General features: G+C 39.7%; 1 protein-coding gene across 1 annotated transcript; it reads right to left on the bottom strand.

The window, feature by feature from the left end:
• Positions 1–1,449: 1,449 nt before the first annotated feature.
• Positions 1,450–12,790, bottom strand: DPPA2 (developmental pluripotency associated 2). Its single transcript, XM_059922173.1, has 7 exons — positions 12,767–12,790; positions 10,842–10,989; positions 9,269–9,429; positions 8,774–8,827; positions 8,117–8,375; positions 3,859–4,054; positions 1,450–1,558 (listed from the first exon to the last, which is right to left on the bottom strand). The coding sequence occupies exons 1-7, from the start codon at positions 12,788–12,790 to the stop codon at positions 1,450–1,452; spliced, it is 951 nt and encodes a 316-aa protein (XP_059778156.1).
• Between the last annotated feature and the right edge of the window lie 1,757 nt (positions 12,791–14,547).

Below are 14,547 nucleotides of genomic sequence, written 5' to 3'. Positions count from 1 at the left end.
GCCCGCGCACTGCAACAAAGAGTAGCCCTCACTTGCCACAACTAAAGAAAGCCTGTGTGCAGCAACGAAGACCCAACGCAGCCAAAAATAAATAAATAAAATATTAAATTTATTAAAAAAATAAATAAGATAGAATGGCCAAAATCCAAAGCACTGACAACCCCAAATGCTAGTGAGGATGCAGAGCGGAAGGGACTCTCATTCATTGCTGGTGGGAATGCAAAACGGTACAGCCATTTTGGAAGATAGTTTAGCAGTTTCTTACAAAACTAAACATACTCTTATGATTCAGAAATCATGTTCCTTGATAGTTATCCAAATGAGTTGAAAATGTATGCTCACACAAAAACCTGCACACAAATGTTTATAGCAGCTTTATTCATACTTGCCAAAACTTGGAAGCAACCAAGGTGGCCTTCAATATGTGAATGGATAAATTATGGTACATCCAAACAATGGAGTATTCAGCATTAAAAAGTGGGCAATCCAGCCATGAAAAAACATGAAAGAATTTTAAATACATTTTCTGTTGTGAAAGAAGTCAATCTGAAAAGGCTACTGTATGATTCCAACTGTATGACATTCTGTAAAGAGGCAAAGCTATGGCGACAGGAAGAAGATAAGTGGCCTGGAGTTGGGGGGGAGAAAGTATTAAATAGGTGGAGCACAGAACATTTTTATAGCACAGTGAAACTATTTTGTATGACACTAAAATGATGAGTATGTCATTATACACTGGTCAAAACCCATAGACTGTACAAACAAAGAATGAACCCTAATATAAGCTATGGGCTTTGGGTGACAATGATGGGTCAATGTAGGTTCAACAACTGTGCCACTCGGGTGCAGGATGTTGATAGTAGAGGAAATGGGGTGGGGAGGAGGGGTGGTATTTGAGAATTCTGTACTTTCTGCTCAATTTTTCTGAAAGCTTAAAACTGCTAAAAAAACAAAAATCTATTAACTAAAATAAAACCAAATTACATTCTATATAGCTAGTACTTGAAGCAGCAGTAACAATCACTTTCTGGTAAACCTAAGTACAGAATCCAGACATTCCCATCTGTACTTAAGGCATCAGGCAACATTGAGGATGGCAAGGACAGAGCATAGCAATCATTGGGATGCAAGTCACTTTAACTGTGGGCTCTCCATCATTTATCTTTTTTTTTTTTTTCATGATTACTAGTAAGGAGATTGAATCATAATCAAAGACTTCCCAACAAACAAAAGTCCAGGACTAGATGGCTTCACTGGTGTATTCTAACAAACATTTTTTTATATTGAGGTAAAATTGGTATATAATGTTATGTTACAGGTGTACAACATAGTAATTCGATATTTGGGTACACTACAAAACTGATATAAGTCTAGTTACCATCATTACCATACAATTACCCCCCTTCACACATTTCACCCACACCGCACCCCTTCCCCTCTGCTAACCATTTATTTTGTATTAAGACATGGCCCATCTAAAACCAATGATGTTGGTATGTCCAAACCAGGTTTCTTCCTCTTCCCCATTGCAATTAGTTTTTTCATAATTTTCTTATTCCTATAAAGCAAGTCAGAAAAAAATTTTGGAAAATGGTTAGAATAAGATAGACCATTACATACCAACCCCTTGAAAATGACCAATAAAATGAGGAATACCCTTCTGGAGTTTGTGAGTAGTTTGCCCCACCACCCAAGGATGGTGGGTAAAAAGATTTTATGTAGTAAACAAAGGAACATTGTCCACTTAATATCAGGGCTCCTATTCTCTAAACTACAATTGGTTCTACTTCCTTTATCTTTATAATCTCCCTTTCCTCCTCACAGCTTCTCCCCACATCCCCTCTCTGTTCACACACACTCTTGGTATTTCCATTAAAAATTAAAAAGAAGAAACAGAGGAGGGAAGGAAGGAAGGAAGGAAGGAAGGGAAGACACAAACAAGCTCCTTTGATATTACTGCCTCAACTAACTGCTATCTCCTCTAGCCCAGGTAGTAGAGATCATCAATATGACCTGTTCCTAGTTCTTCACATGCTCTGCTCCAACTATCACCCGACCCTCTCAACATACTCTCAAAAAGGCCGCCAATGGTGTACCAAATTGACATTCCCAGCAACACTGCATTAACCATAATCTTACACGGCCATCTCACTACCAACTATTTCCTTCTGAAACTCTTGACCCATTGTTTTTTTTCTCATTTATCTCCCAACCTCTAACTGCACTTTTTCAGTCTTCATTGCTCACCTGCCATCAATAAGCTTATTCTATTTTAAGGTTTTCTGCAGTCCCTTCTAATTCTTACATATTCTTATGTTCAATTTGCATGTTAATGACTCCCAAAGATGTTTCTCTCTAACCCATACTTCTCTGAACACTAGACCCATGTGAAGCATGTCCCATGTATCATTCTTTGCCCTTGAACTGAACTTCTGCCTTTCCTCTAATAAGATAGCATTCTGTTCTCTATACTCCTGCAACTCTTACATTTGTCCCATTCCACTTCAAATTCTTTGCCAAGGTCATAAATTACATCTTTCCAGAATTATTATAGTAATCTCTTACCCTCCAATCTAGTCTCTGTCACAAGATTTCAATCTACTTTCTTAAAAAACAAAAAAACCTCAGGACTTCCCTGGTGGTCCAGTGGTTAAGAATCTGCCTTCCAGTGTAGGGGATGCGGGATCGATCCCTGTTCTGGGAACTAAGATCCCACATGCCACGGGGCAATGAAGCCCACATGCTCTAGAGCCTGCGTGCCACAACTACTGAGTCTGCACGCTCTGGAGCCCATGTGCTAACTACTAAGCCCGCACGCCACAGCTAGAAAGAATCCCACGTGCCACAACAAAGAGCCCGCGCACCACAATGAAAGATCCCGCATGCCACAATGAAGAGCCTGTGTGCTGCAGCTAAGACTTGACGCAGCCAAATAAATAAATAAATAAATAAATATTTTAAAAATATATAACTATAAAAAAATAAAAATAAAAACCTAATTTCACTTCACACCCATCTTGCATCACCTCCATCCAATTCTATCACCAAAAGCTGAATTTTGTGCTCATGAGTTCCACGTCTATATAAAACCTAAGGCACTGCTTATGTGTATGCACAATGTGTATTTCCTTGAGTGGAGAAGATGGTGTTATCATTATTTTCTCAAAGAAATCTATGTCCCAAAAGTGACTGAGAAACTATGACCCACAGGATAATATGAGACCTTTAATATAGATACAAAACCTTCAATAGTCTGCTCCTTTCCTTCCCAGACTTATTTGTCAATATAAGCTTCAATCATATTGGCCTATTTGCAATCTCTAAGCAGGTCACATTCTTCCATTTCCATGTATTGGTAGGGGCTGTTTCAACTACCAAAATGCCCAATTTTTTACTTTCTAACTGGTAAACTCTTCCTCAGTACATGTAAGCCCTTCTGAAGTTTCCCTAAGTCACTGCAATATAGATACTTTCCAGATAGTTTCATAGCATCTCTTACTCATTTTCATCTCAGCATGCTACATGGGTTTTGTTTTACTAATTTTTGTATCCCCAGCTAAGTATCTGACATACGGTAAGAACCTAATTTTTTCTTTCTTAAAACAGATCTCTCTAAAATTGAGGCAGTTAAGGTCTTAACTTGTCAGCTACCTTGTTAAGGTTGCTAAGAAGAAGCCACGTTTATCTGAGTTCTAATCCACTGTTAAATTATTTTTGCTTCCTATTTTTGCCTGATCTATATGGCAAATTAAGAAAACAGCATGTTTGCCCTCTGCCTTCTCCTACTAAAGTTTTCAGAAACCCATCTAGACATCTATTGTTCTGGGTGTCATATTTAGAAAGATACTTAAGGATTACCTCTTAGCACATTCAGGACATAACATATTATCTTCTAGGTCTGGGGATGGGAAAGTGCAGGCAGGTAACATGAAGAGAGAGATCATCCTCCTGGGAGTGTTAGGCACCCAGGTCTGACCTGCATGGAACTGCAAGCGAACCCAACCTTCTGTGTCTGCCAAGAGTGGTCTGCCATGGACCACACACCACCGGACACCTAGGCAAGGAAAAAGAAGCAAATATAAACTGCTATGATCAGGTAACAGTACCCCTATCCAATCCCTCAGTGAATCACTCTTGAATCAACTGACTGAGAAGCATGAAAAATGTAGACCAAAAGACACTGGAATCTAACTTCACAAACTACATAGCACAGAGGACAATAACAATTAACTTTTGGAAACCTTGCTTTGTGTCCAGGATTTTGCTAAGTGACTTACATGTATTAATACATTTATTCTTAAGAACATTATTAATATTTACCTTCTATTTACTTTTCTTATTTACAGGTGAAGTAAGTGAAGCTTACAGTGTTAAAATGTCATAATTTTCCCAGAACCAAAACAAGGATCTAGGTATTCTGATTCACAGCCAATTTGCCTAACCATTACATTGTATTGCCTCAACTATAGAAAACAGGCAAAAGGATCTTTTTTTAAAAGTCTAAGGAACAATCTAATTGGGGAGATGGGATATTTGAGAGACAACAGAGTAGTAAGTCCTATAGATGTCAAGTGTCTGGAATTGAGAGAAAGGAGCAATCACTGTAGGCTTAAATATCTATAAAATCTCCCCAGTCAGACTGTAAAATAAGAGTAGAGATTACCACGCTCTTGGATTGGAAGAATTAATATTATTTAAATGGCCATACTACACAAAGCAATCTACAGATTTAACATGATCCCTATCAAATAACCCATGACTTTTCACAGAACTAAAAAAATAATCTTACAGTTTATTGAACCATAAAAGACCCAGAATTGTCAAAGCAATCCTGAGGAAAAAGAACAAAGTAGGAGGCATAACCCTCCCAGACTTCAGATAACACTACAAAGCTGCAGTAATCAAAACAGCATGGTATTGGCACAAAAACAGACATATGGATCAATGGAACAGAATAGAGAGCCCAGAAATAAACACACACACTATGCTCAATTAATCTTTGACAAAGAAGGCAAGAATATACAATAGAGAAAAGACATCCTCTTCGGCAAATGCTGTTGGAAAAGTTGGACAGGTGAATGTAAATCAGTGAAGTTAGAACACATACACCATACACAAAAATAAACTCAAAATGGCTTAAAGACTTAAATATAAGACATGATACTATAAGAGAACATAGGCAAAACATTCTCTGACATAAATTGTAGCAGTGTTTTCTTAGGTCAGTCTCCCAAGGCAAAAAAAATAAAAGCAAAAATAAATAAATGGGACCTAATCAAACTTACAAGCTTTTGTACAGCAAAGAAAACCATAAATAAACAAACAAACAAAAACCTTATGAACTGGGAGAAAATATTTGCAAATGACGAGACCGCCAAAGGCTTAATTTCCAAAATATACAAACAGTTCATAACAAAAAAACAAACAACCCAGTCAAATAATGGGCAGAATACCTAAATAGACATTTCTCCAAAGAAGACGTACAGGTGGCCAACAGGCAAATGAAAAGATGCTCAATACCACTAATTATTAGAGAAATGCAAATCAAAACTACACTGAGGTACCACCTCACACCATACAGAATGGCCATCATTAAAAAGTCTACAAATAACAAATGCTGGAGAAGATGTGGAGAAAAGGGGGAACCCTCCTACACTGTTGGTGGGAAAGTGAATTGGTATAGCCACTATGGAGAACAGTACAGAGTTCCTTAAAAAACTAAAAACAGAGCTACCGTGTGATCCAGCAATCCCACTCCTGGGCATATATCTGGAGAAAAACATGGTTCGAAAGAATACATGCACCCCAGTGTTCATTGCAGAGCTGTTTACAATAGTCAAGATATGGAAACAACCTATATGTCCATTGACAGATAAAAAAGATGTGGCACATATACACAATGGAGTATTAGCCATAAAAAAAAATGAAACAATGCCATTTGCAGCAACATGGATGTACCTAGAGATTAACATACTAAGTAAGTCATTAAGAGAAAGATAAATACCATATGATATCACTTATATGTGGAATCTAAAATATGACACAAATGAACTTATCTACAAAACAGAAACAGACACACAGACATAGAGAGCACAGACTTGTGGTTGCCAAGGGGGAGGAGGTGTGAGAGGGATGGATTGGGAGTTTGAGATTAACAGATGCAAACTATTATACACAGAATGGATAAACAACAAGGCCTTACTGTATAGCACATGAAGCTATATTCAATATCCTGTGATAAACCATAATGGGATAGAATATGAAAAAGAATGTATACATATATGTATAACTGAATCACTTTGCAGTGCAGTAGGAATTAACACAACATTGTAAATCAACTATACTTCAATAAAATAAATTTAAAAAAATAAATTTTAAAAGAGTAATTTAAAGAGTGTGGCTAGGCACACTCCTGGATCCCAGTAGGTGCTTGATAACTGCTGAATGAAGAGGAACTAAAAGGATGAGTAGGGCTTCCCTGGTGACGCAGTGGTTAAGAATCCACCTGCCAATGCAGGGGACATGGGTTCGAGCCCTGGCCCGAGAAGATCCCACATGAGCAACTAAGCTCATGCACCACAACTGCTGAGCCTGCGCTCTAGAGCCCATGAGCCACAACTTCTGAGCCTGCGTGCCACAATTACTGAAACCCACGTGCCTAGAGCCCGTGCTCCGCAACAATAGAGGCCACCGCAACGAGAAGCCCGCTCACCGCACCGAAGAGCAGCCCCCGCTTGCCTCATCTAGAGAAAGCCGCGCACAGCAACGAAGAACCAAAGCAGCCAAAATTAAATAAATAAAATAAATAAATTTATTTTAAAAAAATTAGAAAATAAATAAAAGGATGAGTAAGTCTGGGATGCTGCTAGCTCATATGGCACATTAATGAAAATTAGAAAGAGGTGTCAGCTTTGGGGAAGCAGGTCTCCAGAGACAGCTTCGTGGCTGGACAGTGCTTTTGAACATTAGTAAAAGGTGCCCATTTTTCCTCATATAAGGGAGTACAGCTGGGGGAGCAGACAGTAGGCCAGTTTCAGCTCCCAGTCTTTTTGTTGGCTGGGTTCTTTGTGTAGTGAACGATGTGCCTTACCACACAGGTCAGTCCTGAATAAAAGAGGATCCAGAGACTTCCCTGGTGGCTCAGCGGTTAAGAATCTGCCTGTCAATGCCGGGGACACTGGTTTGATCCCTGGTCCAGGAAGATCTCACGTGCCTTGGAGCAACTAAACCTGTGCACCACAACTACTGAAGCCCGCACACCTAGAGCCCATGCTCTGCAGCAGGAGAAGCCACCGCAAGGAGAAGCCTGCGCATTGCCACAAAGAGTAGACCCGGATCGCAGCAACTAGAGAGCGCCTGCCCGCAGCAACGAAGACCCAACGCAGCCAAAAATAAATAAATTAATTAATAATAAAAAAAAGAGGATCCAGAACACCTCTGGAAATGGGGTGGAGAGAGGAAAAGAATTCAAGCCACAAAAGAGAATGACTTTGTGCTGGCCTGAGGTAGGGTCTGATGGAAATGAAAACAGAAATATCAAAGAGTGGAGCAGGAATTGGAGAAAGATGGGGCTAAGTTATTCTCGAGATTTCTCAAGAGGACGGGGGCCCCAAATATTTTAATTATTATTGCCTACTTTTAGGATACCAAGTTGTATTTCATAAGCCTCACAATCATTCTATGAAGTAGAATAGTTGAAATCTTCATTTTACAAATCAGGATACCAGGGTTTCCGCTGAGTAACTTGCCAGTGTCACATACCTAGGAAGTGGTAAGACGAGGGTTTGAACCATGGTCATTTTAATTAATTCTTCCAATCCAAGAGAAAGGGGAAGACCTCAGGCTGTGGCTGACCACATTACCAGGTTATGCTTTCTTCCCACCTGGGATCTGTGCTTAGTGATGAGAAAGTGTCCCCACTCAGCCACCTGGCTCAGAGAGCCATTCAGGCAAAACTTGGCTATCTATCAATCACAAGATAAGCCCTCTATGAACCTAACATCCCATCTGCAGATATTTTAACTAATGCTTTCCCTTTAACTAACGTCAGTATTGGACTAATAAAAGTGTGCCTTCTTTCTCTGGCATGGTAACCATTCTTTAAGTTTGATCTTACCGGAAGCTTGCGGCAGAAAGGACTCAACAGAGGTAGGCAGGGGACGTGAATTTACAGCCTTAGATTGAACGGCTCTTGCAGCAATTCTTGACCATGCTGCCAACATGGCTGCCTGAGCTGAAGTTATCACTTCAACCATGTTAGTCCTTTCCTCATTCTCACTCATCTTCTTTTTCTGAACACTTGCTCTCTTGGTCACCACCTTGTGTTTCCCTGGAGATGACTGCAATCTGGCCTCCCGTGATGATTCAGGAATATACTGCAAATGGAATTCACGATGAGTATGCAGTGAAGCGTCACTGCCCCAAGGACATTTGGGTTGATTTTATCATTCTTCATACATTGACCTGTGTATGTCAGTGTGGGAAGGGTTTAGGAATGTTAGTTCCCTCAGAGCAGTGGTTCTCAACTGGGAGAAATTTTGATTGTCAAAACTGTGTATAGGGGGAGGGAGATCACTGACACATTGTGGGTAGAATCCATGGATATTTAGGCTACTAAACATCCTAAAATGCACAGGACAAGCCCCAGGACAAAAAGAAATTAATTGGCCCGAAATGTCAATTGTCTTGGTTGAGAAACCTTGCCACCATATAGAGATGGTGGAGAGGAGGAAAAATTGACAATCAGAACTTAATCACCACACTCCTCACTCACCTGATCTTTTTCAGGATAAGCATGTTTCTGTAGTCTCAGATAAACCTCTATTTTCTAAGGAAATTAAGAAGGGAAATAAAAATTAAAAGCTGCAGACTTCCCTGGTGGCACAGTGGTTAAGAATCTGCCTGCCAGTGCAGGGGACACGGCTTCAATCCCTGGTCCGGGAAGCTCCCACATGCCGTGGAGCAACTAAGCCCCTGCACCACAACTACTGAGCCTGTGCTCTAGAGCCCCAGGGCCACAACTACTGAAGCCCACATGCCACAACTACTGAAGCCTGCGCACCTAGAGCCCATACTCCGCAACAAGAGAAGCCACCATAGTGAGAAGCCCGTGCACCACAACGAAGACCCAAAAATTAATTAATTAATTAATTTAAAATTAATTAATTAATTGATTGGTTGGTTGATTTAAAATTAATTTAAAAAATTAAAAGCTGGCAGAGCTCCCATACTTGTTCCAAGCACCAGAGATTCCCACCAGTGCACTCACCTGACCATCGGTACTCAAATTAAGTTGTTGGCACCATTTCCGCAAAGTGTCCCGACTCACGTTGTTAATTGGAGGCAATATGGTTGGCAAGGGATAAATTGGTTTACTACAACTAGATTTTGGGCAAGCTTTGAGCTGTTCATCTGTTTGAGGAGGATGAACTAAGAAGAGAACCAAAGTAGTAATAATGTAATATTTGTAGATTCTTTAAAATTTTATGAAGTTCTCACTTATTTCTCATAACCCAATTTGTACATATACATATCAACTATTTTTCCTCATCTTACAAATAAGGTAATAGATTCAGGATTTAAAGGACTTGCCCAAGATCACACCACCATTAAAATGGCAGACCTGGGACTCAAATACACATTTTCAAATTCTAAATTCCACTTTATTTACACTACATATAGCAACCTGCTTTTTGCAGCCATAAACAACCACCTGGATAGAACATTATATTGGATTGCTCCTCCAAAATGTCTAGATGTTGGAGCACAAAATATCTGTCCCTACAGAAATAATTAAAACCACCCCATCCAACAATGGTCCTCCATTCTGTCAACCTGCCTCATTTGTCTCTACAGAGAAAATGTACCTTGTCTCACATCACTTTGCTTAGCTTAACTTATCACTGTCTACTTTATCTGGAAGTCCTCGTTATTTGCCCCCAAAATAAAATCATTCTGAAAATACTTATTCAATGCCTTCATATGAAGCCCTGATACAAAGGGTCATGATATTAAGAGCCGCTAGATATTTGATCAGTAATTGCTCACCAAGCAAAAGACTAGATGCTTTTCAAAATGATTTAGTCTCCCAAATACCATCTGATCTTATATGTGGAATCTAAAAAGGCTGAACTCAGGAACGGAGAGTAGATTGGTGGTTGCCAGGAATTGGGAGTAGGGGAAATGGGAAGATGTTGATCAAAGGGTACAAATTTTCAGTTATGAGTAAGTTCTAGGGATCTAATGTATAGCATGGTGACTACAGTTAATACTATAATGTATGCTTAAAAATTGAGAAGAGAGTAAATCTTAAAATGTTCTCACCACAGTGGGGGAAAAGGTAACTGTGTGAGGTGATGGATGTGTTAATTAACCTTATTTTGGTAATCATTTTGCAATATATATGTACATCAATCATCACCCTGTACACCTTAAAATTACACCATGTTTTATGTGTCAATTATATCTCAAAAGAGCTCGAAATAAAAGAAAAAGAAAAAAGCTCGGAATGATTTGGTTTTCATAAGAAGTATGTAAAAATGGAAAGAAGATTGAGCTTCATGGGTTGGGAATTTGAGCTCACATCTAGCTGCCCCATGAGGTCATGCTCTGTCCAAAGCACTCCACATGCCTAGTTTTTGTGTCTTTTTAAAAGCAAGACAGTAATGGTGCTTAGCAAATGAGCAGTATGAGAGTTTGAGAAATCTCCTACCACAGATGATCAAGGTGAGATTTAAGCTGTGTGTTGCATAGTTAAAGGACAGGGGAAGAAGAATCTTACTTTTCCTGGGCTTCCAGAGCTGGAGGAGCAGCAAACTGCGCTCACCCTGTTGTTCTCATACCTTGATCGTCTGGACTCAGTGACTCCACTTTGACTTCTGAAGTTGAAGAAACACTTGGTTCCGTTTGATGGTCTTCAACAATTTCCTCATTAACTGGAATCAATGTAAGAACCATATTTTCTTCACCTAAGACCTCTTCAAAGAAATTCTGGAAAAGCAAGGGCCAATCATCACTGATTCTCATTTAATGCTGTACAACTAAAATGTTTACTTTCATGGCACAACTAATGAATAAGAGAAGCCAATAGCTGGATGGAAAGACTGAGATTCCCTGAATTTGATATTGATTCATAGGCCCTTTATTAGATGAGAAAAACAATGAGGAAATGCGCAAAAGCAGATTTACATGTGGATGATAAGAGGAAATTAAAGCATAGATCTTGGGTTTGGGGAAACCATTTCCTTCATGGCCTTCCTCTCCATCAGTTAAAACACCAAATACTTTCATTTTATCTCCTAAATCTGTGTAGAAGGTGTTTCTGCCTTTTCATCTTCTGTTGTGTGATTCAAGTTATCATCAACCCTCACCAGCAGGAGTAGTAATCTCCTGTTATTCCAATCCATTCTGGCTCCTTTCTGCAGACTGCTCTCTTGCTTGTTTAAAATACTTCAGTTAAAAGACAAAACTCCCTGGTGTAGCCTATAAATTCTTGAACAGCCGGGCCCCTGCCTGCCTTTCCAGCTTCAGAGCCCTGAGCTTTCTGAGCTTCAGCCATACCAACCTTGTTTCAGCCCCACGACCTGAGGGGAGCAAATGTATCTGTCTTAAACTCTCCATTGCTATCGCAGGGCTTACACAGTGCCCAGCACAGAGTGGACACTCAGTGTTCTTTTAACAATTTCATGAATGAAAGATAAAGTGGATAGGTAGGAAGGAACTGATATTTACTGGTTTTGTACAGTCCACATGCACTGTGCTAGGAGCTTTTTGTATTTCTCATTTAATCCTATAACATACTTGTAGTAATTTATTAGTTTTCATATTTTAGAAATTAGGCAACTGAGGCTCAGAAATTAGATGACCAATAACATAGAGTCACATATGCTTAAGTTTCTAGCTTTTCCTCTCCAATCCAAGGATGAATAAACTCCATTCCAGCTCGATTGTAATATTCTTTTCTCTGAACAGCTAAGTGGATCCGATGCGGTCACGCCCGTCCCACCCCGACCCGCCCCGCGCCGCTCCGCCCGCCCCTCCGCCCCCGGTTTAAATCTCTTCAAAGACTTCCCCTTGCTCTGCACTTCAGCTTGCAAAAGGGATTTTGCATTTGTACACCACTTTTTCAAAGCACTCCAGGAAACACTTCACTGGTCAGCTTTTAAAAAAAAAGGACATTATTGGGAGAGTATCACTCCACTCAAGAGGTAAGCAGCTATATGACTTGCCCATAATCATATACTTCATACTGGCCAATTCAGTTCTCTAGCCCGGTATAGTGGCCCCTGCAAATACCTATGAAACCTACTCAATTTATTTTCTCCTCTAGTCCAGGAGTACCCAAGCCTAGTCAGGAAACCCTTTGGTACCAAGGCCATTGGGAGTAGGTTTGCTTCTTACTCCTGGGGGCAAGAAACCAACTAGTCACGTCACTTTCTGACCTTATCCACGTTACCCTTTTCACTTTCTTTTTACGGCAGCTCTCCATTTCTTTACCGTTTTATCTTGCCCAGCTACAACATGTCTTTCTACAAAATAAATATCTTACTTTGAACTAGGAACAGAAATATTTAGTTTCTCCTTTTTTACTTTCACCCAAGTTGTACACCGCAATCACATGAAAGAAAAGTAATAATTTGCTTGCAAAGGGGGGAGATTCTCAGATAGCGATTTCTTACATACAGAAAGAGGGAAATATAAGTGAGCTCTAGAAAGGCTTTAAAAAGTGAATCTGTGGGAAAATAAATGAAATTCAAACCAAACTTACCTTCTCATAATTTGGGTGTGCCATTCCAAGGAACTCTCAGAGAAAGGCAGAGCCGGCGATGTTAAGGATATCTGCAATTTAAACCTCTTAGCCTGAGGTTTCTAGTCCAATTTCTCCTTTTATAAGCAAATGTCTCCTACTTCCTGTTTTCCAGAAGAGCTGTTTTCCTTCCTCCTCTTTTTCCCCCTCCCTTGTTATCTGACAGTGTGATCATTTCATCAGTTTTATACCCAGGCTTGTCTGTTAGGCTAGAGTTAAGTTATTGGGTAATTAATATCACTCCTGATTTTTTAAAAAATTTTTGGTTTTTATTCCTTTAAGGTGAGACTTAGGTGAAAATTGAAAATGACAAACACTTGTTGACAAGTTACAAACAAATAAACAATCTTTGTAAACAATATTGGTGATAGATTGAATGATGCTTTGTGGAGGGAATAGAAGTTCAAAGGTATTTTATAACTGATTTATGTCCATGGGTGTGTCACTCACTGGGAGATTAGATTTAGATTGTAGGGACTGGATAACATGAGCTCTCCTGGATCTAGCTCTAAACACAGATTTTAAGCCTGCAATAATGGCGAGCTGAGTAGAAGGGAAAGGTTTGGCTATTCAGAATAAGAACAGCAGGAGCCAAAACTCTAAGGCAAGTGATGTACTAATAAATGCAGGAGAAGGAACTGCAAAAACTTGGGAATTGCTGGGGGATAATGTTGGGGGCAGGATGTGATGAGACATGAGGCTGGAAAAGTCACAGATGTTTTCATAGGTCACTCTAAGGAGCCAGAGTTTGTAAAGGAAAATATTCACAAACAGTATGGCAACTCTGACATTTGTTGGTCTCACAATGGGCTTTCTCTTCCCCTAGGTAAATGGTCTGGTCCATCAGTCTCAGGACCCAGGGAGCCGGGGTCAGTTTAACTTAAATACTATATTATATTCAAAAAGTACAAGGGCTCTGCCTCAGTTTGCTGAAGAGCTGGTTGGAAAATTAAACTATGAGACACCACCCCAGACCTTCAGAATCAGATCCTTAAGGGCAGGACCCAGAAATCTGTGCTTCAACCAGCCCTCAGGGTTGTTCTTATGCACCTATAAGTCTGTAAACATTGGCTAGATCAGGGTGTGACCAAATGGTTTTGGATTAGGCAGATAATGCTTGGAATCCTGGCTCCTCCCTTCCAAGATGGAAACTGAATTGGCCCATAGAGATTCAGCCAAGAAAACACTCCATCTCCCCACTTGGGTGTGGCCCTAATTTACAGGTTTTTTCTGGATGATTTAGAAGGGAGTTGACCTGGTAACCTGAACAGATTGATTCCAGTGCCTTAGGTTAGGATGGGACTTCAGGTGGGAAGACCATTCATTGCCATATTTCTTTTCTTAGCGTTTATTACAATATAATTATCTTATTTATTTTCTTGGGTTTTCCCCTCTGCTTTTTGAAAATATTATATTACGGGAAAGTTCAAACTTTCAGTTCATAGTGTATACCTATATCAAATCATCACAATGTACACTTTAAACATCTTAGAATTTTATTTGTCAATTATACCTCAATAAAGCTGAAAAAAAAGAAAAAATAATAAAAGAAGACAGTAATATCACCGGCCCTCATGGATCCATCATCCAGCTTTGACAACTATTGACTCCCAGCCAATCTGTTTTCATCTAAACCACCACCTATTCCCCCTCCCTTGGGTTATTTTAAAAGAAATACCAGACTTCATAGCTTTCATTCATAAATTTGGGGGAAAAAAAAGACTTTTTCTAACTATATTTAC

This window comes from Balaenoptera ricei, chromosome 4, assembly GCF_028023285.1.
Source record: "Balaenoptera ricei isolate mBalRic1 chromosome 4, mBalRic1.hap2, whole genome shotgun sequence".
In the NCBI taxonomy this organism is placed as follows: Eukaryota; Metazoa; Chordata; class Mammalia; order Artiodactyla; family Balaenopteridae; genus Balaenoptera; species Balaenoptera ricei.
The sequence above is the reverse complement of the archived record's forward strand: the minus strand, read 5'-3'. Positions and strand labels throughout refer to the sequence as shown.

Excerpts from the sequence above, each read along its gene's own strand:
- DPPA2 (XM_059922173.1), bottom strand. The coding sequence starts at position 12,790 with ATGGCACACCCAAATTATGAGAAG. Across the intron at positions 8,828-9,268 it reads ATTTGAGTACCGATGGTCAG|AAAATAGAGGTTTATCTGAG; the intron begins GTGAGTGCACTG and ends TAATTTCCTTAG. Across the intron at positions 4,055-8,116 it reads CTTTCTGCCGCAAGCTTCCG|GTGTCCGGTGGTGTGTGGTC; the intron begins GTAAGATCAAAC and ends TTCCTTGCCTAG.